Below are 23,887 nucleotides of genomic sequence, written 5' to 3' on the forward strand. Positions count from 1 at the left end.
AAATTATGTGGTTGTTAAACCAACTTTATTGCAGAGGTATTTTATTGAGTCTAATGCGACATGAATTGATTGACTTGTATACATTCGAATATTGATGTGAGAAGTGGTGAATATGTTATTTGTGGAAGTTGAAATATGTAGCAAGACTGAACTAAAAGTATTCTTCAAGTACTAAATGATTTCAAAAGAAGAGAGAAAGAGTCTTATAAATTCCTGTTAACCAGCATTTATTCTTTGGAGAAGAAGGTTTTGGAGATAAACGTAGCTGGAAATCCAGAGAAGGAGATTGGCTGTGCAGATCAAGTAAGTCAACCGATGTGAGAGAGATGTGAATTTTGCAATCCAACTTCACACCATTTCTTATTGTCATACATCGTTAGAACCTGCATGGCACCCCCTCTGCCAACTTGTTTGTCGGCTATTTACAGGAAGTCTTCCTAGCCTCCCAAAATCACAAATTGCTTGTCAGTTCCAGGTTTGTTAATGGTATCTTTATGATCTCAGTTCCAGTGCCAAGACCCCCTATACTCGTTTATCCACAGCCTCAGCACCTTCTTTCCATTGGCTTCACATAGTCCTCCTTATCCTAGTATGCAACTTAACATGGATGTTGTCCTCCACACATCTCTGATGGCACCATGCATACTTCTGTCCACATGAAGCTCACTAACCATCAACAATAGCTTAGCTTTGACAGTTATCATCTCTTCCACACCAAATGTTCACTCCCATAAATCCTGGCCACCCATGGATGGCATATCTAGTGTTGGGAATTCTCTTACCCAGTGTGCTGAAGGCTCACGAAGGTCTCCACAGACAGAAGTATCCCCACACCTAGACTATGTACTCATACATATTTCCTGCACCATATTCTCAAACACCCCTAGTCTTACTATCATCATTTAAAACAATTTGCAAAGAGGTACTCCTTTCATCATCCAGTTTGATTTCAGACTGAAGCAACTGCTGGGTTTTGTCTATCTATCACCACTGGCATAAATGAGGGTCGTCATATCCATAATGTTACCCACCCTTCCTAAAGTGGTATTCTAATACCCACCCAATATACACAGCATCCTGACCTATACCTGTGTCACTCCAACTCCCCACCCCTTGCCACAGCAGCCATGTCCCTGCAGAAGGCTCAAGGCAAAACCTGTCCCATTCACCCACCTAGCACATCCTTTTCTAGCCCTGTCACCATCTGATCCTATCCCATCACAGGCGAGGTCAACTGTGAAAGCAGCTATGTCATATACCGACCCTGCTGCAGTTTCTGCACAGCATCTTATATGGGCTTGACCATCAAACAGCTATCCACCAGAATGAATGGCCACCAGCAACTTGTGGCCAGGAGCAGAGTTGACCATCCAGTGGCGAAAGATGTTGCTGAGCACAACATACACAAGTTCAATGGCTACTTCACAACCTGTGCCAATTGTATACACCCCCTCCCCCACCTCCCCCCTCAGAACCAACTTTTCTGATATATCTGGATGGGAGTTATCCTTACAACTCATTCTTCTTTCCTGTAATCCCAGGGTCTCAGTCTCCACTAAGCAGCTGCACCCACACCTGCTGCGCAACAGTCCCTCCTTCCACTGTCCTGTCACCACCTTCTAAATCTACTCTACCATGTCATCACCACCACCACCACCACCACCACCACCACCACCACCACCACCACCACACTGAATGAACTCACCAAGTCCAGTGTTTACATGTTGTATTTGTACCTATGAACTTGCTGCCTCTCTCTTCTGATGAAGAGCAAAGTGCCATGTGGGTTAGCACATGAGACTCACATTCAGGAGGACAACAGTGCAAGTCCCCATCTGGCCAAGCAATTAAGGTTTTCATGATTCCATTACATCGCTGCACAAAAATCCGGGATGGTTCCTTTGAAAAGGGTATGGCTGATTTCCTTCCTCATCCTTTCATTATTCAAGCATTTCTCATGATGACTGTGCTGTCAACAGAGTGCTAAACTCTAATTGTCGTTCCTTCCTTTTCCCTCCTGTATTCCTGTCCCACAAACCTGTTACCCTGCTTCGAGCCATCAGTCACCCTTCCCCAGCCATATCTCTCACTTACAGTATTTTTTCTCCCTCTACCCACTCCACCTAACGCATCCCCTCCTCAGTCTACTGGCCGAACTGCAGTCTTAGCATTGTGCATTGAGATGGCACAGTGGAGATACAGAGATATATGTGTGTGTGTGTGTGTGTGTGTGTGTGTGTGTGTGTGTGTGTAAGTTTTTTATTCTTTTTATGTGCCTGCCAATGACTCAGTGCTTCTACTATTTGTCCTGAAATTATTTATGAATTGTAATATACCATAGACAACTTTGAGGCCACAATGTTTACACTACTTGACTTGAGCAAAGTATTTGATACCATTGACTTCCATCTACTACACAGTAAAATGTGTCGGCTAAAATTTTTACATAGTGCTGTAAAGTGGGCTAAAAGCAACTTGAGAAATAGACAGCAGCATGTCATCTGCGGAATAAGTCACCACAGGGGTCAGTTCTGAAGATATTAATAGTGTCATTATCCAGTTGAATGATGATCAGTCTTCAGATGGTCACCTAAACTTGGATTTAAACTAAACACAAAGAAGTCCACATGTTATTGATATTTTTTCCTTTGAGATGACACCCTCCTCATCCTTCCTTTTTGAACTTGCTTTACAAAATGTTTCCTAGTATTTTCTTCACTTTTGTCACTGCATTTTTCTCTCCAATGGGCTGTTATAAGGGGGGTGGTGGGAGGAAGAGACTCATCATGGTTTTCAAAACAAATTAAAATGTGTGAATATATGCTGAGGCCTTTGGAAAATGAGATAGGGCCAGTACAGGATGATTGTGAGGAAAAGAATGGAAGATTTAAACAAAAGAGTTACACCTGCAGGGCTAGTGAAAGGCTGGAAATACAAAGACTCAGAAGAGAAAGAAGAGGAAAGATGCACCTAACAAAGAAAATAATTTGGATGAAAGTTGTACTGAATTTAATCTTGTGTAATGTAACACAAATGATATTAGTAAAAAAATTCATAATTTTTGAGTTATGAACAAAACAATATAGAAGTTAAATTTGCAGTTAGCACTCCAAAACACCTTCATTAGTGAATTTTTAGAGCTACTTCTACACTTTTCACCCTTAACCCTGTCTTGTCGCTTTGTGACTGAGCTACATTCCATATTTCAGCACTGCATTAGAGATATCAATGAGTTAAATGCAGCCAATTGTGCTATGGTCGTGACGATCTCTGTGGTGTCCCACATGTTAGATTTGTGCTGCACTCTTGACTCAAAAGTTTGGATGCATGTTAACCAATACACTCACAGTATTAGCAAAATATCCTTAAAAATCAATTCAGAGGTTTCTTAACTCACTCAAAGCCCTAATTTGATGCATCATCAAGAATGGGCCTCTACTGCACTTTATTCTTTCCTGCTATTATGGTGCAGGTTGTTTACTAACTAATTTTGCCTGGAAACTTTGTTTTCTTATATTTTAGGTGATCTCAAGTTAAAATATATGAGGGTTGTTCCGAAAGTAATGCCTCTTATTTTTATTCATGGCAACTACAGAAGACACATATCACAATAGCACAGCTAAATAGAGCAATATTTCAGCTACAGACTATCATTTTTCCACTTTGTCACCACCATTCATTATGCACTTTTGCCAACAGTGAACGAAAGTCTGCATTCCATGCTTGTAAAAATTGGAATCAGCTGAGGCTAACCACTTCCTTACAGCTTTGATAACAGCATCAGAGTCTTGAAAATGTTCACCACATAGTTCATCTTTCAGAGGCCCAAAGAGATGGAAGTCTTATGGCACTAAATCGGGACCGTACAGTGGATGCGGTAAGACAGTTAAGCCAAAAGTGGATAGTGTTAAATGCAACACATTGAGATAGTGAAGAAGATTGCCCAACCAGAAATGATAGAATACATAGACAGCATACATGTTGGCCAAGTTAAACAACTAGAAAGCTGAACGCATTAAAGTACTCACTTCTAGGACACAGGGTCTTGTGCTGGCCCTGGATCAAATTGGCCTGGTGGATTAATGGCAAGGGCTGATGTGCTGGCCAGATCGGAAGTATTTTTTAGGTGGTTTCTCACATCCAACTAAGCGAATACTAGGCTGGTACCTGCACCCCACCTCAGTTAAACAATTCACAAACATTTAGAAAACTTTCCCACACTTACTAGAGATAACACTAGCTGCTAATAGATAAGATAATAAATTCTGTCTCTGGGGTAAGTGGTGGTGTCAGGAAGGGGATCAACAACTACTACCACTAACAAAGCTCCATGGGGACATGGAGGAAGGGCACGAAGAAGATGTGTGGTGGCCAAATTGAAAGTAGCCCGAACAGTTTTTCTAACATTTCATGACTGTAGTTTAAATAGTAAAGAGATCATTTAAAACTGTTTAAAATAAGTTTGAACAACAGAAAATATTTAAAAAGTATAAGGTAGCTTTCAAAAAAGTACTACAATATCTGCTTGCTTTGCAGGTGGGAATTAAAAGATTTTGGTAGAACTTTAGGTGTGAAAGTGAGAGTTAAAAGATCTTCTTGTCAGAATATTATTAAGGACTTGTCTCTTTATCCTTACAAATTTTGTTATATGTATGCGATAAAACACTTTCAGTTCTGCCAGTGTCTTAAGGATACAGTATTGGAATATTTTTATTCTCATTTTTTTCATTTCTTCAGACTATGTGCTTCATGGCCAGTTCACATGTATAGGATATTTTAAGTTATGTAGTTGACAGCAATAGAACACACACAAATGAAATTTAATATTTATATTGATGATGATGATGATGATGATGATGTTGATGGACTAGTAGGCAATAGGTGAGATCTTGTGCTAGTACATACCCACTATTCTTTGACAGCATGACAGGTGATAGTGATTCCAGCAAGCTCGTTCAGTTGATGAGAAACCATATATAGTATGATCCACTGTTGCCCTATGTGGGATTTAGCCAAGCACTTGGTCTCTTGGTCTGTTGATCGTTACAATGTCTCCAATTTGCTGGTAATGAAAATTTCATCTGCCACCAGGATTTGAAAAGTTGGGTCCAGGGCAAGAAATACTGTGTTGGTCTGCAGCAGCAACTTTGACTATGGAAATAGATGGAATAGAAGCTGATGTGTGAGATATATCTTACACCATTGACTTTTAGTGGAATATGAGACATGGGTCAAGGGTGTGGGAACAGGAGTGGTATGAGAATGGACAAGAATGTTATGTAGGTTCAAGTGGGTGCCACGTTGGGATGGGTAGGAACAGTTTCAGGGCTGATACTTCTCATTTCAGATGGATACAGAAGACACTTAAATCCTTGGTGAAGAATGTAATTTAATTGAGCTGAGAGTGTAAATGCTGTTTATGTGAGCACTTTTTTTGTAGTTAATTAACTGGTTTGTGTGTGTGCATTGTGGGGGGGGGGGGGGATGGGGTGATAGAGGTCATGAGCATGAGATGGCATGGAATATAAAGTCTGTTCATGAAACCATAGCTCAACATTTGCCCCCAATAATAAGCTGTTTAATGTAAATGTATGTGTAAGAGCTTGTATAAATTTTTATCGTGTAGCTATATAAACTTAATGGATTCATTTTATTTTATGAACAAGTTAGTACTTCCCAGTTCATAACAAGTCATTAGTCACTCTGTTAATGGGGTATGAAATCATTCCAATTTGCAATATGTGAAGGAAGTAATTCTTTTTTGTCCATATTTGTTGCAGGCCTATGACATATGTTTTTAATGGTTTGCTTAATTTTACTTTCCCAACAGATAACCTGCCACTTATTTACACAAATTATTTGTTATAGTAATGTTTGCTACTTTTCATAGGTTGCCTTTATCAAAAATCTAGTTCATGAACCACATGTATCAATAATCTAACCTTTGCTTAATTGAGGACACTGAGATAATAGAGAGAGAGAGAGAGAGAGAGAGAGAGAGAGAGATGTTAGCTTATTTTTCCTACAGAATATTGAATCTATATTCCAGTTAAATAAAGTGTTCTTGTTTTTGCATTGAATTTTATAGTTTTTTAAGTAGATTTGAAAACTGCAAGTTCATGCTTTATATAAATTTCCATCAGTTCACACGCCTGCTAGAAGATGACATTACACTATCCACAGTGTGCCAGTGTTAATTACAATACTTTAATGAGAGCCAGTTGAAAATAGAAAAGCATGTTGCTCCAATTTTACTCTAAGATAAAAGTGCAAAGTGTTATACAGCGACCTGCCGAAGTGGCCGAGCAGTTCTAGGCGCTTCAGTCCGGAACCGTGCGACTGCTACGGTCGCAGGTTCTGATCCTGCTTTGGACATGGATGTGTGTGATGTCCTTAGGTTAGTTAGGTTTAAGTAGTTCTAAGTTCTAGGGGACTGATGACCTCAGAAGTTAAGTCTCATAGTGCTCAGAGCCATTTGAACCATTTTGTTATACAGTGATTTTAATAGCTTAAAGTAACAAGAACTTTGTATCAACTATGGTTGAAAATCGAATGCGGTTTTAACCAGATGAATGAACTGGGGACTATATAGTTATGTATATTTTCTTCTTTGTGATTTGTTCTAGGTGATCATCCATTTGTCTGTGTATATGAGTCCTGCATGTCTGCCTTCAAGACAAGTTCTGACCTGAAAAGACATATACGTATGCATACTGGTGAGAGACCATATGCTTGTGATATCTGTGACTATCGATGTTCAATTAAATGTGAGTATGAGTAATATTATTTACATGAGAAACTATATGTTTAATTATAATAAAAATCTGAAAAGCTGTACAAAATAAAAGTGGGGCTACTGTAATATAAATATTTGAGATGTGTTGAAACACATACTGTGTTGGCTATATTATTTCACTGTTGAATGGATCTTGTGTGTTTATTTATTGACGATACAGATAAAGCTTCAAAAAATGCATGTGAACATCCACACCATCAAAGTACTGCAGCTGTGCTCTGTAGTATTATATTTTGACTCAGTTCAGTTCTATATGCAGCACACAAATCTTGCAAGTTTCTGATTAATCTACTATAATAAATGTTTTATTGGAACTGTCTTTTTCCAAGTTGTGTAATCACTATCTTTTATGTACCTTGCATTTTGTGGTTTGTGATGAGTTTAAGATTTTCTTCAATTGCTTTAATTTTCCAATGATCCTGCAAGAAAGCCACAGCTTTAGCATATGCCTGTTAGAGAGCATTTATAATATGCCAGATTCTTGACCTGGTGTTGTTGTTGTTGTTGTTGTTGTTGTTGTTGTTGTTGTCCTCAGTCCAGAGACTGGTTTGATGCAGCTCTCCATGCTACTCTATCCTGTGCAAGCTTCGTCATCTCCAAGTAACTCCTGCAGCCTACATACTTCTGAATGTGCTTAGTGTATTCATCTCTTGGTCTCCCTCTATGATTTATACCATCCTTCCTGCCCTCCAGTATTAAATTCCCGTGATGCCTCGGAATGTGTCCTACCAGGTGTAAAAATGATTGCATAATGGCAGTATGGCGAACTTCCCAAATGCTTTGTTTGACTGGAGTGTTATATAATCTAAGAACACCTCGATTTTCTTAAATACCTTGCCAAGACTTTGGATACTTGATGTTAATGTTACACAACAGAAAGATGTGTGGGCTGTGGTTTTGCATTTTCATAGTGGTACTAATAATGAGCTTCATGAGCAAATATATGATTGTGAAGCAGTTCCTCTACCGACAATAATGTGTGGAATTTTTAAATTATGATTGTAGATGATATTGATGAATGTAGGGGAAGCAAAGATAAATTACAACCATTATTTATTTTGAGAGTGTGCAACTCGAATTTGTGGCTTACGAGTTTGTATCTCCAGGAGGGGATTACTCAGGAGGATGCTGTCGATCAGGAGAAACATAACTGGTGTCTTGCAGGTTGGAGTAGGGATAGGTACTGTGGAAGCCCAGGGTGGGTGGCCTCTGCAGTGACAGGATTCAGTTGATGTGGTGGTTTGTCATCAGGATTTTGCCTGATGGTGGCACAAGAAAACATAATTAACAATCACACATTTTATATAAACAAGCTACAGCACTCGTAATGTTGTCCTGTGGAAGCAGTGCCATCTTGGCCCAAGCTGACAGCAGTGAGGTTGCAGTGCAGATGCAACAGATGGCTGAAGGCTGGGCCAGAATGCAGATGTGTTACACCCATGGCTGCAGGCACACTGACTTGGAACAACTCAGGAGAGGGCAGGGCAGGGTATGCTTGCAGACACGGAAGCCCATTGTTTTCCTTGCCCACCACTCTGAGTGGAGGCTTTCAGTGTCAGTTTGCCTGCGCATGAACAGGTAATTGATTGACTGCACTGCCTTGGCCATATACAGCTGCCCTTGAAGGCACAAATCCAGCTGCAGTTAAAATGATCTCGTAGGTGGCCTGCCAGCTGGAAGGCACCAAGTTCACAGGAGTAGACTTAGAACCAGGAGTCACCTTGACAGTACTGAAGAACAAGTATCATTGTGGTAGCTTGCAAAACCATGTTGGCCCATCATCTGACTTGGACCTCCCCTCTAGTAGATGCTGCCAGAATGAGATGCCATTGGTAAAAAATTATGGATTTTTCTAGATGTTGAGTGCCCACTTGTGCATGTTGAAAGTACTGCGGATGCTGGCCCTTGGCCTGCTATGTGAAAACCAGATGGTGGTACTGCTGCATCTGACATAGTGGTGTTTTTGCTCACAATGTGACATTTGTGGCAACTATAGAAGTGCTGCTATTTCACTTAGTAGTGCCAAAAAATGGTGGCGGTGCTACAGAAGATTAGAGAATTTAAAAACAGAGATGTGTAGTCTAGTATTTTAGTTTGAAAGTGTTAGTCCATTGAGATTCTCTATTACCTATTTCATTTTTTCAACTGTCTATTACCTATTTCATTTTTTCAACTGTGCCCTCTTGAAAGCCTTCATAGTCATTTTTTGCTAAGCTTCATAATTGCTGTAAAGGAAATCACTACTACTTCTCTGATTTTTCTTGAATAATGTATGAATATCCATTCACATTTAGAGAATGTCCATAAATGAACACATCATTAACTGAACAAAATCAAATGTTTATCGACATCACCATCCAGCATGAAGTTTCTACATATAACAAATTAATATAAATGTAACATATCATTTTTGTCAATAAACATCACAACTATTATCAAAATTATACACATTCTCTGAGGATTTTGCACTTCTCTAAAGTGGGTACATGATACTAGATGTTTGCAATCACCCAGGTACTTCTTCTCAAGAAGTTACTGTGATCCTGTTCCATGTTGAAGACATTCGTCCTCCTCAGCATGAATTTCTACATATTGACAGAATAACGAAAATTGTATGATACTTGCACTCTCCTCTAAAATAACTTATTGCATGGTTTTCATTTGCAAGTATCATTTGTCAGTAAGAATATGTATGGGTACGCATAACTCCTCTGAAGTAACACCACATTTGATTGATGTTATATATAGCAGGAAGATGGCTGAAAGAACAGGATATCTGTTCAGGTCAATCAGTACACAATCAAATAGGAATCAAGCAGTAGTAGTTCTAAAAATTGATAAGAAAATAACAATATGGTTGAGCTGCTATGAAGAATATAGTGAACACTTTATTGTAATCAAGATAAATACAGAGCTAATGCCCACTACAGTAATATGAGTTTACATACCTACTATATTTTCATATGATGAAGAGATTGAAAGTATATGTGGTGATATGTATAAAAGGAGTTATTAAGATAGTTAAGATTGATGCAAATGTAATATATGCTGGGGTACTGGAATTTGATAGTAAGAAAAGGACTAGGACAACAAATAGTAGTAGAACATGGACTTGGAGAGAGGAATGACATAGAAAGCTGCCTGGTAGAGAGTGACGTTTAAACATTGCTATTACTTGCTTTAAGAATCATGGAAGGTTTATATGTGGAAGATATCTAGGGACATTGGAAGGTTACAGATTGATTACATAATGGTAAGGTAGAGGTTTAAAAATCAAATTTTAATTTGCAAAACATATTTAGGGGCATATTTGGATTCTGGCCATAATTTATTAGTTATGAACTGCATGTTAAAACCGAAGAAATTGCAGAAAGGTAGGAAGTGACGAAGGGGGGACCTGGCTAAATTGAAACAACCAGAAGTTTCTGAGAGTTTCAAAAACAGCAAAACTGAATCAGGGAAAGAATACAATAGATGACACATAGGTAGCGATGAAAGATGAAATTGTGAAGCCAGGAAATGATCCGATAGGGAAAAACACAAGGCCCAGTAAAAATCAGGTGGGAGATATAGCTGTATGTAATTCAGAGAACAAGCAGTGGACAGGATTTGTAATTACAGTGTCACTAGTATTGTAGACTCCTTCACTGACATTTAAAAAGAAAAACTCATGTACTGTGCTCAAAAAGTAATACACTTCAAGGTTAGGGCAAAAACTATTTAGAATGGGTGGGAGATATGGTACTGTGAATTGCTGTAAGTAATTCAGAGAACAAGAACTGGACAGGATTTGTAACTCCAGTATCACTAGTATTCTACACTCCTTCACTGTCATTTAAAAAGTAGAACTCATGTACTGTGCTAAAAAAGTAATACACTTCAAGGTTAGTGCAAAAACTATCTAGAACATTATTAAACAAGGAACAAACAATACTAGCAGTCCAATTGAAATTGAGCCCCCAGAAAATAGCTCTGGCAAAAATGATGACACTCAAAACATTGGCCACCATATTCAATGGTTACCTCTTCACAGTGGGTGCAAACACAGTATCCAGCAAGAAATAACCAAATTCAGATACATTAGATCTACTTGTGCAAAAACTGCATGCACCAACAACATATGAGGGTCTCCCAGAAAATAATGCACCACTTTTTTTCTTCAACAATTATTTATTGAACACAATAAAATGCACACAAAAGAAATAATGATGTTTTGTCTGCACTCTCTATTTTTCCATGTAATCTTCTTCCTTTTCTATGGCCTTCCTGAAGTGAGACACAAGGGCATGTATGCTCCGTTGGTGCCAATACTTGAGTAATCAAGTGCACGGATGATTGCATCCACAGCTTCAATGTCTATTGCCGAGCCTTTTATGCTTCGGCCCTCATGAATGAGCTCATCAACAAGATGCATCATGTCAGGTGTGAAAGCCATGGATGGCCTTCCTGAATGCGGTAAATCTTGGAGCTGTGCTGAAGCACCTTCTCATACTGGCCTCATCCTCTATTTCCATTAGCTAACCAGAGTGCTGTCAACTTCAGATGCTCCGTAAACTGCACACAAATGTTTGTGAATGTTTCCAGCAGTTTGTTTTTCTGCAGTGATAAATTCAGTGACAATATGGTGCTTGTAATACTTCACTTGATGGCAGTGATTTGGGAACATTGCGCCAGCCGCAGTGGCCTAGCGGTTCTAGGCGCTCAGTCCGGAACTGCGCGACTGCTACGGTCGCAGGTTCGAATCCTGCCTCGGGCATGGATGTGTGTGATGTCCTTAGGTTAGTTAGGTTTAAGTAGTTCTAAGTTCTAGGGGACTGATGGCCACAGATGTTAAGTCCCATAGTGCTCAGAGCCATTTGAACCATTTGGGAACATTGCTGTATCTATGCTTATCTGTTGGAGGAAATGAAAATTTGCACGTGCACTCTGGAAAGATGAAATAATCCATACCTTAAGTTTCGCGTTACCACTGTTGTTGGCCGGAAAAAAGAAAGAAACATGCATACTTCCTGGGAAACCCTCGCACGTTAGTTCAATTGATGCAATGCCTAAGGAGATTACAGATTCACCAGGTCACTAAAAAGTCGTAATTCTGCTGGCTCTAAGGATACTTTGAGCATCCTTATTATGAGTCACTCAGGGCATATGTCCTGACAGACTTAAATCTGCTTTAGCAACACCCACCTAGAAAACTGGAGATAAACAAACTACGTCTAACTGCAGACCAATATCACTCTTTCCAATTTTCTCAAAAGTGTTTCAGAAAGTGGTCTATGAAAGTTTTGAATTTCAGGAACAGCAACTTTTTGAGATATTTTAGATGTGACTGGGAGAGTGAGATATGACAATAATTTCCCATGACCTCTCTTGCTCCCTTTTTGAAGAGTGCTTTGTCTTCGGCATATTCCAGTCCCTATAGGGAACGTCCCTATAGGGAAGTCCCTATAGGGAACGTCCCTCTTCAGAACATTGATTTACTGTTTGAACTAGTGGATTTGTAATTTTGTTATGTCCTGCTTTAATAACTTTGGTGGGTATTCCATGCCAATTTAAAAATTTTTATGGTATGATTGCATTCTCTACATCCTTCATAGAAACAATTAAATTTTTTTTAAGCCGTTCAGAGTTTCATTTAGGCCATAGGGATTTACTTTGTTGTGATAGTCTGTTCCATTTTCATCAGACTGCTAAATTTATAAAGAACTCATTAAAGCACTGTGGTATTTGACTTAGACTTATAATAATGTTTACTTCAAATTTAATTTTTGAAATTTTTCGGTTACAGGCTTTAAAAACACTTAACTCAGATGTAATGACCGACCACACAGCCTTTGTCTTGTTTTCATGGTTTAAAATTAGCCTGTTACGTGCCAACTGTTTTGCTACCTTGACAACTGTTTTAAATATAATTTTACAGAGTCTAACACATTCAGTGAAATCAGTATCTTTATAATATTTTAATTCTATGTGCAAAATTGCCTTTTCTTTACACTGGAAAATTTTATGCCTGGGTAAACCATTTTACTTTCTTTATCACTTTATTGCTGCAGGGTATAGGTTGAAATGTTTTGTTAAAGACACCAAGAAAACTATTTAGGAATCTTTTAAAGTTTACATCACTTTAGTTACAGTGATCAGAAATCCATTTTTTCCTCTTTAAGCTTATTACTAAATATTAGCAAGTTCTCTTTGCTGAAGTTCCTTCTCATATGTTTTCACACTTGAAATGTTGCTGTCTGTCTGTGGCAGTTCGAGATATCAGTATTAATATTAAAGTAAAGAATTACAGAAGATTAAAAACATAGACTGGCAATAACCAGAAAATCATTTCAGGAAAAGAGAAAAATTTTTATGTTGAAAATAAATTAAAAACATAGACTGGTAATAACAAGAAAATCATTTCAGAAAAAGAGAAAATTTTTAATGTTGAAAATAAATGTAACTGTTAGGAAGACATTTCTGAAGATATTTGTATGGATTGTAGGTTTGTACAGAAATAAACTTGATAGTAAGTAGTTCACAGAAGGAGAGAATGAGGAAAGAATAGAGGCTTTTGAACTGTAATTCTACTGAAGAATGCTGAATATTATATAGTGAGGTGTTCAACATCATTTGAAATTGTGTGATTAAGTTATGATTGCCTTTACGCTGAAATACTGAACTGCTGTTTCTTAATTCAATGTTTAGACGAACCATGTATTTGTTCTTAATGTTGCCTTCTGTGATGTTGCTGCTATATATATGCTGATGCCCTGGAAACTCTTATCTATCTTCAGATTTCCATTAAGTGATTGAAAGAACTTCCGAAACATGAATATATTGATTCTTCAGTTACAATAAGATATGTAAGGTAACTTCTTATACAATGTGTGGACATGCACAGCTTCATTCCTCTTCTGTGATGCCACTCCCATTGCCATAGTAAATGCTGTGCTGTGCACACTTCCCTTCTCCGAGCCAGGACATGGCCACATGGAATAACTGCCCCACCAGCATGTACTGCAACACGTAGTAAAAACCCCCATCAGCGTACCTACCTTGAATAGACGTGGTGACTATCCAAGCTAGTGTACCTATGCAAATAATAAGCTACTTTCCAATAGTGCATTGTTTGAAACTCTTTATCAAATAAAAGTATATTCAGATGTCACAATCATCATTCATGGGTTAGGTAGAAGTCAGGTGTTTGTGTTGTTGCGGTCTTCAATCCTGAGACTGGTTTGATGCAGCTCTCCATGCTACTCTATCCTGTGCAAGCTTCTTCATCTCCCAGTACCTACTGCGGCCTACATCCTTCTGAACCTGCTTAGTGCATTCATCTCTTGGTCTCCTTCTATGATTTTTACCCTCCATGCTGCCCTCCAATACTAAATTGGTGATGCCTCGATGTCTCAGAACATGCCCTGCCAACCGATCCCTTCTTCTACTCAAGTTGTGCCACAAGCTCCTCTTCTCCCCAATTCTATTCAATACCTCCTAATTAGTTATGTGATCTACCCATCTAATCTTAAGCATTCTTCTGTAGCACCACATTTCGAAAGCTTCTATTCTCTTCTTATCTAAACTATTTATCGTCCATGATTCACTTTCATACGTGGCTACACTCCATACAAATACTTTCAGAAACGACTTCCTGTCGTTTAAATCTATACTCGATGTTAACAAATTTTTCTTCTTCAGAAACGCTTTCCTTGCCATTGCCAGTCTACATTTTATATCCTCTCTACTTCGACCATCATCCGTTATTTTGCTCCCCAAATAGCAAAACTCCTTTACTACTTTTAAGTGTCTCATTTTCTAATCTAATTCCCTCAGCATCATCCGACTTAATTCGGCTACATTCCATTATCCTCGTTTTGCTTTTGTTGATGTTCATCTTATACCCTCCTTTCAAGACACTGTCCTTTGCTGTCTCTGACAGAATTACAATGTCATCAGCGAACATCAAAGGTTTTATTTCTTCTCCATGGATGTTAATACCTACTCCGAACGTTTCTTTTGTATTCTTTATTGCTTGCTCAATATACAGATTGAATAACATTGGGGATAGGCTACAACCCTGTCTCACTTCCTTCCCAATCACTGCTTCCCTTTCATAACCCTTGACTCTTATAACTGCCATCTGATGTCTGTACAAATTGTAAATAGCCTTTCGCTCCCTGTATTTTACCCCTGCCACCTTCAGAATTTGAAAGAGAGTATTCCAATCAACATTTCTCCAGCCATCCAGATTTAGGTTTTCCATGGTTTCCCTAAATCGTTTCAGGCAAATGCCGGGATGGTTCCTTTGAAAGGGCACGGCTGATTTCCTTCCCAGTCCTTCCCTAACCCGAACTTTCGCTCCGTCTCTAATGACCTCGTTGTCGACGGGACGTTAAACACTAACCACCACCACTTCCAATCAACATTTTTCTCTAAGTCTACAAATGCTATAAATGTAGGTTTGCCTTTCCTTGATCTTTCTTCTAAGATAAGTCGTAGGGTCAGTATTGCCTCACGTGTTCCAATATTTCTACGAAATCCAAACTGATTTTCCTCAAGGTCAGCTTCTACCAGTTTTTCCATTTCTCTGTAAAGAATTTGTGTTAGTATTTTGCAGCTGTGACTTAGTAAACTGATAGTTTGGTAATTTTCACATCTGTCGACACCTGCTTTCTTAGGGATTGGAATTACTGTATTATTCTTGAAGTCTGAGGGTATTTCGACTGTCTCATACATCTTGCTCACCAGACGGTAGAGTTTGGTCAAGACTGGCTCTCCCAAGGCTGTCAGTAGTTCTAATGGAATGTTCTTCATGTAAGTCCTTAAAGATCTTTAGTTTTGGTAAGACCTATAATGTCTTAACTGTTAAGTTATTTACACATTGCTTCTTTCTGTAGCTCATTCTTCAATTCTCTTTCAGGTTAAAATTAATTGTTTCGCTCATCCCTTTACACAAAACTCATAGCAAACAACGTTGCTACCTTAGTGCATACTTGTTCATGGTGTCTCTATCATCAAGCAAGATTTATGCGATGAGGTGTATAATAAATTACTCATCGTGGTGATCATGAAATGTTTCCCTTATACAGTATTGAGCTGGGCTGATATTTGTTTTCTGTTTTTGTTGAACATCAGTAGAACTGTAATTAAATTTGAATAGTTAATAAGTCAGGTGGTAGCATCAAGAAATGGAGAGTAATTGAAGTCTTGTTCAATCAGCAGCTGTTCAGGAAGCTTCTTATAGTGCCTTTTAATCTTTTGTCTTTTAAGCAGTGGTAGTTAATGTCTTATGTGCCTAGAGTGCAGTATTTTTACATCTACTACATATTTATGTCTGGTTCCAATCCAATGCTGCGCAAAGGTAGAGTTTGTTTTCTGTAGATACCAGCTTATGCAGTGTTTTCTGAGCAGGTGCACACTGATCTTCCTGTTTTTCCTATATAGTGTTAGTCATACTCTCTTTGCAGCTGATCTTATAGACTCCACTTTTGTTTGAGGACTGCTTGTCTCTGCAATTGAACAAGTATTTTTCTACTGTCTCTATAGTGTAGTAGGTCACTGAGTATTTCATTTTCATCATAATGTTGCTTGTTTTAGTAGACAGTCTATCAACATATCATACTACACATCTTTTTCTGCCAATCGTTTGGTGTTTTATCTAAATTTTTTAGCTTTTACAATACCATCAATAAAAGTGAGGTGATGACCATTGTTTTCAGCTGTTGTTTTGGCTGGAATTAGGAGTCTGTGTAAGTGCCTTTTCTGTGTGTTTTAAATTGATGGCTTAGAATGTTAATGTTAATATTCACATCTTGAAACTCTTCATATTTTGCTGAACTGTATGTTCTTCTTTTGTTTGTTCATCATCTTTGTTGCTGTGCGTATTGATTATCATTTTTGTTTTGAAGTTCATGTTGTGAAGTTGTGCTTGAGTATTTCTGTTATAACCTTTAATCACCAATAATTGCATAGATATTCAAACACTCTCACTTAGGAACAATAGCTGGTTACATGATGACAACTCAGTATCTCGTATTCGACTGCCATGCCGTGACATGCGGCCAGCGCCGTTCGTAGCTAGGTGGCGCTCCCGCGCTCAGCCGAGTTGCGTAGTGCCTCTATCGCCGTTTGCGTGTACTGTTGTGGCATCACTGTTAAATGTCATGGCACTGTCACAACTTTTTCCCGCCTTGGGAAAAAAAAAAAAACCCTCACTCCCTTGGAGACATGGACAGTGCGGAGACATCCATGGCCTCTTGTGAGGCCCCGAGAAGATCCCGCGGAGAGACACGAGAGTATGGGCGAAAATGTCCAGGATGGAAGCTCGTGCGTGGAACGTGCCTCCTGGACGAGATGATGGGTGAAAACTCCAGAGCAGCATCCATAGGTGTCATGGACCTGGGGGTGTGCTCCTGTGAGATGGGTCCCGGAGAAGGCGGTGTCGCGACTGGGGCCGGTTCCAGCGTACTCGGAAGTGGTAGCAACGTCGGCTGCATCAACACGTATGGTAGATCGGCAGCAGCGACAGGACTGGCTTCTCAGGCTGTTGGAGGTGAAGGAAGGAGCGGTGGCACCAGCGTGGCCACCACTTGTGGGCACATCTGGTCATAATGGCGAACAACCATGCCGTCGTCCGTACGTATTTCACAAAGCCGGCGGCCGCGAAGAACCTTGACCATCCCTGGAATCCATTTAGGGCGAGATTCATACCCTCGTGCTCACATGTCCGTGCCCACCGAGTATTTTCCCGCACCAGGGTACACAGCACAAGGCCTGACAGGGTGAAGCAGGTGTAGTAGAGTGCGCGGTTGGCGGCCATGCAGGAGTACAGCAGGGCTGTGATTACCCAGAGGCGTGAAGCGATAAGAACTCAAAAATGGCAGCAGAGTGTCATCTGTGGATAAATCCCTAAGGAATTTTTTCATCTGGCTTTTGAAAGTGCGGACAAGGCGCTCGACCTCCCCATTTGATTGTGGATGGAAGGGCAGTGCTGTAACATGATGGATCCCTTGTCCAGTACAAAAATCACGGAAGGCCTGCGAAGAGGACTGAGGGCCATTGTCCGTGACGATCGTGGATGGAAGACCTTCTGGCGCAAAGATTTTGGACAAAGCCAGCGTCGTCACCGCAGTGGTGGGCGACGGACATCACACAACAAAGGGAAACTTCAAGAAGGCGTCAATAAACAGTAGCCAATAAGTACCGAGGAAGGGGCCGGCAATGTCAGAGTGCACCCATTCCCATGGCTGCGCCGGATCAGGCCACGGAGAGGGCATTGTACGAGGTGCAGCCAGTTGTTAAGCACACTGACCACATGCAGCAACCATGTGAGCGGTGTCCGAATCAATACTGGGCCAATAAACGTGGCTGCGGGCCAGGGACTTAGTCCGAGAAATACCCCAATGGCCTTCATGCAACAGTTTGAGAACATCTTTGCGAAGAGAGGCTGGCACCATGACCTGTGGTGATGCACCATCCGTGGCCAGAAGAACAACACCATCACAAACAGACAGACAAAGGTGCAAGGCATGTTAGTGCGAAGGGGATCCGATGCCCGGCCCTTGGTCCTGTCCGGCCAACCCCGTTGAACAAAACCGATCACCTGATGCAGGACCGGGTCCCGCGCAGTAGCCGACGCGCCCTGCAAACCTGTAAGTGGAAAACCCTTGACCGCACGACGTTCTTCCTCATCAATGTGGAAACAGAGTAGTTCATCACGATCGAAAACTGGGTTGGGGCCCATCGGCAATCGCGACAATGCATCAGCAGTGGCGTGCTAGGCCTTGGGGCGAAAGTGAATCTCATAGTGAAAACGAGACAAGTAAAAGGCCCAACGTTGTAGGCGGTGAGCTGCCTTATCCAGAAGCGACGCCGATGGGCTGAACAGAGAGATCAGCGGCTTGTGGTCGGTGATGAGGTGAAACTTAGAAACATACAAAAAAACGCTGAACTTTTTTAGAGCATAAATGATAGTGAGCGCCTCCTTTTCGATTTGAGAGTAACACCGTTGCGCATAGTTGAGGGTCTTGGAAGCATAGGCGATGGGTCGTTCCAACTCATCCTCATACCGTTGGGCGAGAACAGCCCCTAGGCCATACTGTTACGTGTCAGTCGCCAGAACCAAGTGCTGACCCGGACGGAATGTGGCAAGACAAGGTGCCGACTCCAAATGAGCCTTCAGGCAGACAAAAGCCTGCTCACACTCGTCGGACCAACAGAAAGGGACGTTTTTGCGTAACAGCTGATGCAGAGGATGAGCTACCACCGCCGCGGATGCAATGAATTTGTGCTAATAAGCAATCTTGCCTAGAAATGCCTGAAGTTCTTTGACCGTAGACGGCCGGGGTAGAGTGTTCATGGCCGCAACGTGCTGACGTAGAGGACGTATACTCTCACGGGACAAGTGGAAATCAAGATACACAATCGATGGTTGGAAGAACTGTGACTTCTCCAGATTGCACCTCAACCCAGCCGAATGCAAAACCTGAAACAGTGAATGCAAATTGCGAAGGTGCTTCTCAGTGGAGGTGCCCGTGACAGCAATGTCATCCAGATAGTTTATGCAGCCGGGAATGGAAGCCGTGAGCTGTTCCAAAAACCACTGAAAAATGGCCAGCGTGCTAGCGACGCCAAATGGTAACCTCTGGTACTGATACAACCCACAAGGAGTGTTGATGACGAGAAATTCCTTGGAAGAAGCATCCAATGCAACTGATGGTATACCTCCGATAGTCAAGTTTGGAAAAGAACTTGCCCCCAGCGAGCTTGATAGATAACTTCTCAGGACAAGGAAGAGGATAAGTGTCAATGAGGCTCTGAGCGTTGACAGTGGCTTTAAAATCACCACACAATTACAGACTCCCGTTTGGTTTAGAAACCACCACGATTGGCGATGCCCATTCGCTGGAGGTAACAGGAAGGAGAATCCCTGAAGCTGTTAACCTGTTTATCTCAACCTTGACAGGTGCACGCAACGCCACCGGTATAGGGCGTGCCGGAAAAACTTAGGGCGAGCTGTAGGTTTAAGAGTAATGTGGGCTTCAAAATCCTTGGCACCGCCCAGACCAGCAGAGAACATGGACGAAAATTCAGAACACAATCCGTCTAGCTGTTGATATGGAATATCCGCAGATATGAGGTGCACATCATCATCAATGGAGAACCCGAACAACTGGAAAGCATCATAACCGAACAGGTTTTCAGTGCCCACATGATCCACCACATAAAACGTGAGGGGCCTAACAACAGACTTGTAGGCAGTGGAAGCATCAAACTGGTTAGTGATAGGAATTTTCTGTTTATTATAAGTTCTTAGATTTCGCGTAACTGGAGAGAAAGGAGGGGAGCCCAACTCCAAATACATGCGAGAATTAATGAGAGTTACCGCAGAGCCAGTGTCCACTTGCATGCGGATGTCTTTATCCAGAACACGAATAGTAACAAATAACTTATTTGTTTGAGAAAGCACACAGTGAACATCCATGTCCGATGCCTCGTCCTCGTCGACGAGAACTTTATGGGACTGACACACAGAAGCAATGTGGCCTTTTTTCCTACATGAATTACGCATGGCCCAGTGTTTTGGACATGCGGCCCTGTCATGATGTATGAAACAACGAGGACAAGAAGGAAGTGCGGAATGAACCTGCTTCTGTGGTTGCTGTTTTCGCTGCGCGCGTTGCTGCCCAACGAGTGTTTTACGCGAGTGAACCGCTGCCACACCTTCGTTCTCCTGTGAAACAGGTAAATTGTCCATGTCGAAAGTTGACTGTACAGTGCCTACATCAAAGGATTAAGCGATGCTTAGAACTTCTGACAACAATGGGTTTGGCAGTTGTAGGGCACGTTGCCGAACTTCTTTATCAAGAGCAAGCTGTGGAATAGCATCCCTAACCATTGAATCAGCATAAGACTCATGATGAGTGTCCGTGACAAACTGACATTTCCTACTCAGACCATGTAGTTCCGCCGCCCAAGCCCGGTAAGATTGATGGGGCTGTTTACGACACCGGTAGAACGCCACGTGCGCGGCAACGATGTGGGTGTTTTTTCGGTAATAGTTAGACAATAAGTCACAGATTTCTTGGAAGGACAGAGGTCCCCGCAGAGGGGCTAACTGGGATAGCAGCTGATAGATCCGTGGGGAAATACAAGATAGAAATAACGACTTACACATAGGAGCGTCGGCATCGCCGAAAGCCAAGAAGTGTTGCCGCAAACGCTTCTCATAATCCTCCCAGTCTTCAGCAGCCTCGTTGTAAGGAGGGAATGGAGGCGGAGAAGAGGAAGACAGACGATGAGTAAGCGACGTCGACAACGCCTGAATCGCAGCCGTCATCTGTGTTTGTTGAGCCGTCAGATGTGTTTGTTATGCCTGAATAGCAGCCGTCAGCTATGTTTGTTGTTCAATGAATGCTTGCATAAGCTGTTCCATGTCTGCCCCGTCACGAACACACAAATCCACAACGCAGTGAAAATATCCGACCTCATTGCCAAAAAGTGTTATAACCTTTAATCAGCAATAATTGCGTGAATATTCAAACACTCTCACTTAGGAGCAATAGCTGGTTACATGATAACAACTCAGTATCTTGTATTTGACTGCCGTGCCGTGACATGCGGCCGGCACCGTTCGTAGCTAGGTGGCGCTCCCGCACTCAGCCGAGTTGGGGAGCGCCTCTATCGCCGTTTGCGTGTACTGTCGTGGCGGCACTGTTAAATGTCATGGCACTGTCATAACAATTTCAACTGTGATTTTGATTCAATTTGTTGGCCAATTCTGTTGTATTGTTCAAGCATGTGGAATGCAACTTTGATGGTTTTTGGTGTGGTATCAATCTTACACTTCCTATGCAACCTCTGTAACCAACCTAAATTCAACATCAGTAGATTTGTGTATTAAATCTTCTCTCGGTCACAGTTGTTGATGTTTCCTGAGATAGCTCTGCTACTCGAGTTCTACCTTAACTTGTTGCAGCAATCTTCACAGGAGTGGGTGGGTACTGAAAAAGAGTGTTAAAATGTCTTCCAAGCTACTTGAATAATGTAAATGACTGAACTGTAAACCTTCTGGATTAACACTTTCTCTTACAAAAGAGCATCCTGTCTCAGTATACAGTCCCATGTACGTACAGGTTGACAGATCTAAATGGTGTAGTTTCAATAAGATCAAGACAAGACGTATTCTCTACACAAGCCAGTTTGATGGTTATTTTGTCATGGTATTCATTGTAGCCAAGACCTTTTTTTCTTTCCTGTCTTGTCTGCTAAACACTTTCAAACCACAATGCCAGGGAACAAGTGGTCCCACACAGCAGATCGGAATGCCCTGTTGCTGTCCCGTCTTGTAGAAATGAGGTGTTCTTCGATGTGCACATATTGAAGTAATATCTCCCAAAGTGGGGATGTCCCAACACTTGCTTATTGCTAAAGATCATAAACATTTTTGTTGTCATGGAAGCCTGGAAGTGAGACATGCCATTTCATGAAAATATCTTGCTACACTTCATATCTCCCTGCCGAGACAAAATGTGTCATGTAAACCATCTTAATCAAATAATGAAGTAGCTTGCACAGGATAGAGTAGCATGGAGAGCTGCATCAAACCACAAGACAACTGCCTATATGCCTCTGTATGAGCCCTAATTTCTTGTCTTATCTTTGTGGTTCTTATGCAAAAGTATGCTGGTGGCAGTAGCATCGTTCTGTAGTCAGCTGCCGGCTGGTGTGGCCGTGCCGTTCCAGGCACTGCAGTCTGGAACTGCATGACAGCTATAGTTGCAGGTTCGAATCTTGCCTCAGGCATGGATGTGTGTGATGTCCTTAGGTTAGTTAGGTTTAAGTAGTTGATCTAGGGGACTGATGACCAGAGATGTTAAGTCCCATTGTGGTCAGAGTCATTTGAACCATTTTTTTTGTAGTCAGCTTCAGATGCCAGTTCTCTAAATTTTCTCACTAGTTTTCCTCAAAAAGAACATTGCCTTCCCTCCAGAAATTCGCGTTTGAGTTCCCAAAGCACCTCACTACAGGCTAAATATTTATCATACTTATGTTTACAAACATTGTACACTTTGGTAAGCTCACTTGGACACCTAAATTGTCTTTTAAACACTCCATTGAACTGACAAAGTGTCTTAAATTGGTTCTGGTCTTTGGAATCACATTACAGCTCATCTTACAATTGTTGAAGCTCGTCTTGGTTTTCTTCTTCATCTCCTACAGAATTAGGTGTAGCACTGGTAGGTTCAACTTTTTCTTTTGCTTTCTGCCCCACTAATTCATGTAGCCATTCCTCCAAACTAGTCAGTGTCTTCTGAGCATTCAGTGTTTTGTTAAATTCTCTACCCTACTCTAACATTGCTATATCCATCCATAAGTAGCCAGATATCAGTGCATGCATCAGAAACTATGAGAGAAACACCTGAAGCTGCAAGGAGGAAGGACTACGTGTGAAAGAGAACACAACACCAAGCAGCAGCCAAGCTAATCGTGGCTGATGAAGGACAGGACACAGACAAGGATGAGACCACAGCAGATTATGTAAACAATGAAGTGCAAATTGGAAACATTCATCACAATTATGACAACAGGCCAAGAACAAAGAGAGAGACAATCCAGATCATGACCACAGAGAAAGACCAAGAGCTAAGTGAAGTTGTTGTTGAATAGTCATTCCAGTGATGATAGTAACTGACAATATCAGACGTGAGTAAAGAACTGACTGACCATTTGCTGAGAGCTGTAGTTATGTTGGCCGCAAGGATCACTACTGGATGGGATATTCACATGGTAAGACATGTGGTGCACTCGCACTGCAAGTGCAGTGCTGTGGTGAGAGAGCACTCTCGAAAGGCCATCTAGGTCAGTTTCCTGCAGTGGTCATTCAACTTTTGTGGAGGTGGCTATCAGCTCCCTCCCCTTGAAACCTGTGTATGGGAGGAAACACCACGGATGGTGCCATGGGGATTGAAATGGAACATGAGTAAAGGTTTGGTCACTTTATCCACTGGCTCTGGGAAGGGAGGATATTTGGTTGCACCCATCACGATGTCGCTAGCAGTAGGCAATCCAGGGGGTTCCACCGATCTGTGTGGATGTGGAAGGAACTGC

At 41.3% G+C, this 23,887-nt stretch overlaps 1 protein-coding gene across 3 annotated transcripts in view; it reads left to right on the forward strand.

Moving 5' to 3' along the window:
- Positions 1 to 23,887, forward strand: part of LOC126271857 (zinc finger protein 239-like) — a 260,845-nt gene that overhangs the window by 146,159 nt on the left and 90,799 nt on the right. For all 3 annotated transcript variants that reach the window (XM_049974191.1, XM_049974192.1, XM_049974193.1), the window contains exon 6: positions 6,627 to 6,767. In XM_049974191.1, the coding sequence (XP_049830148.1) occupies positions 6,627 to 6,767 (141 nt within the window). The remainder of the gene's footprint in view (positions 1 to 6,626; positions 6,768 to 23,887) is intronic.

Source organism: Schistocerca gregaria, chromosome 5 (assembly GCF_023897955.1).
Source record: "Schistocerca gregaria isolate iqSchGreg1 chromosome 5, iqSchGreg1.2, whole genome shotgun sequence".
NCBI lineage: Eukaryota > Metazoa > Arthropoda > Insecta > Orthoptera > Acrididae > Schistocerca > Schistocerca gregaria.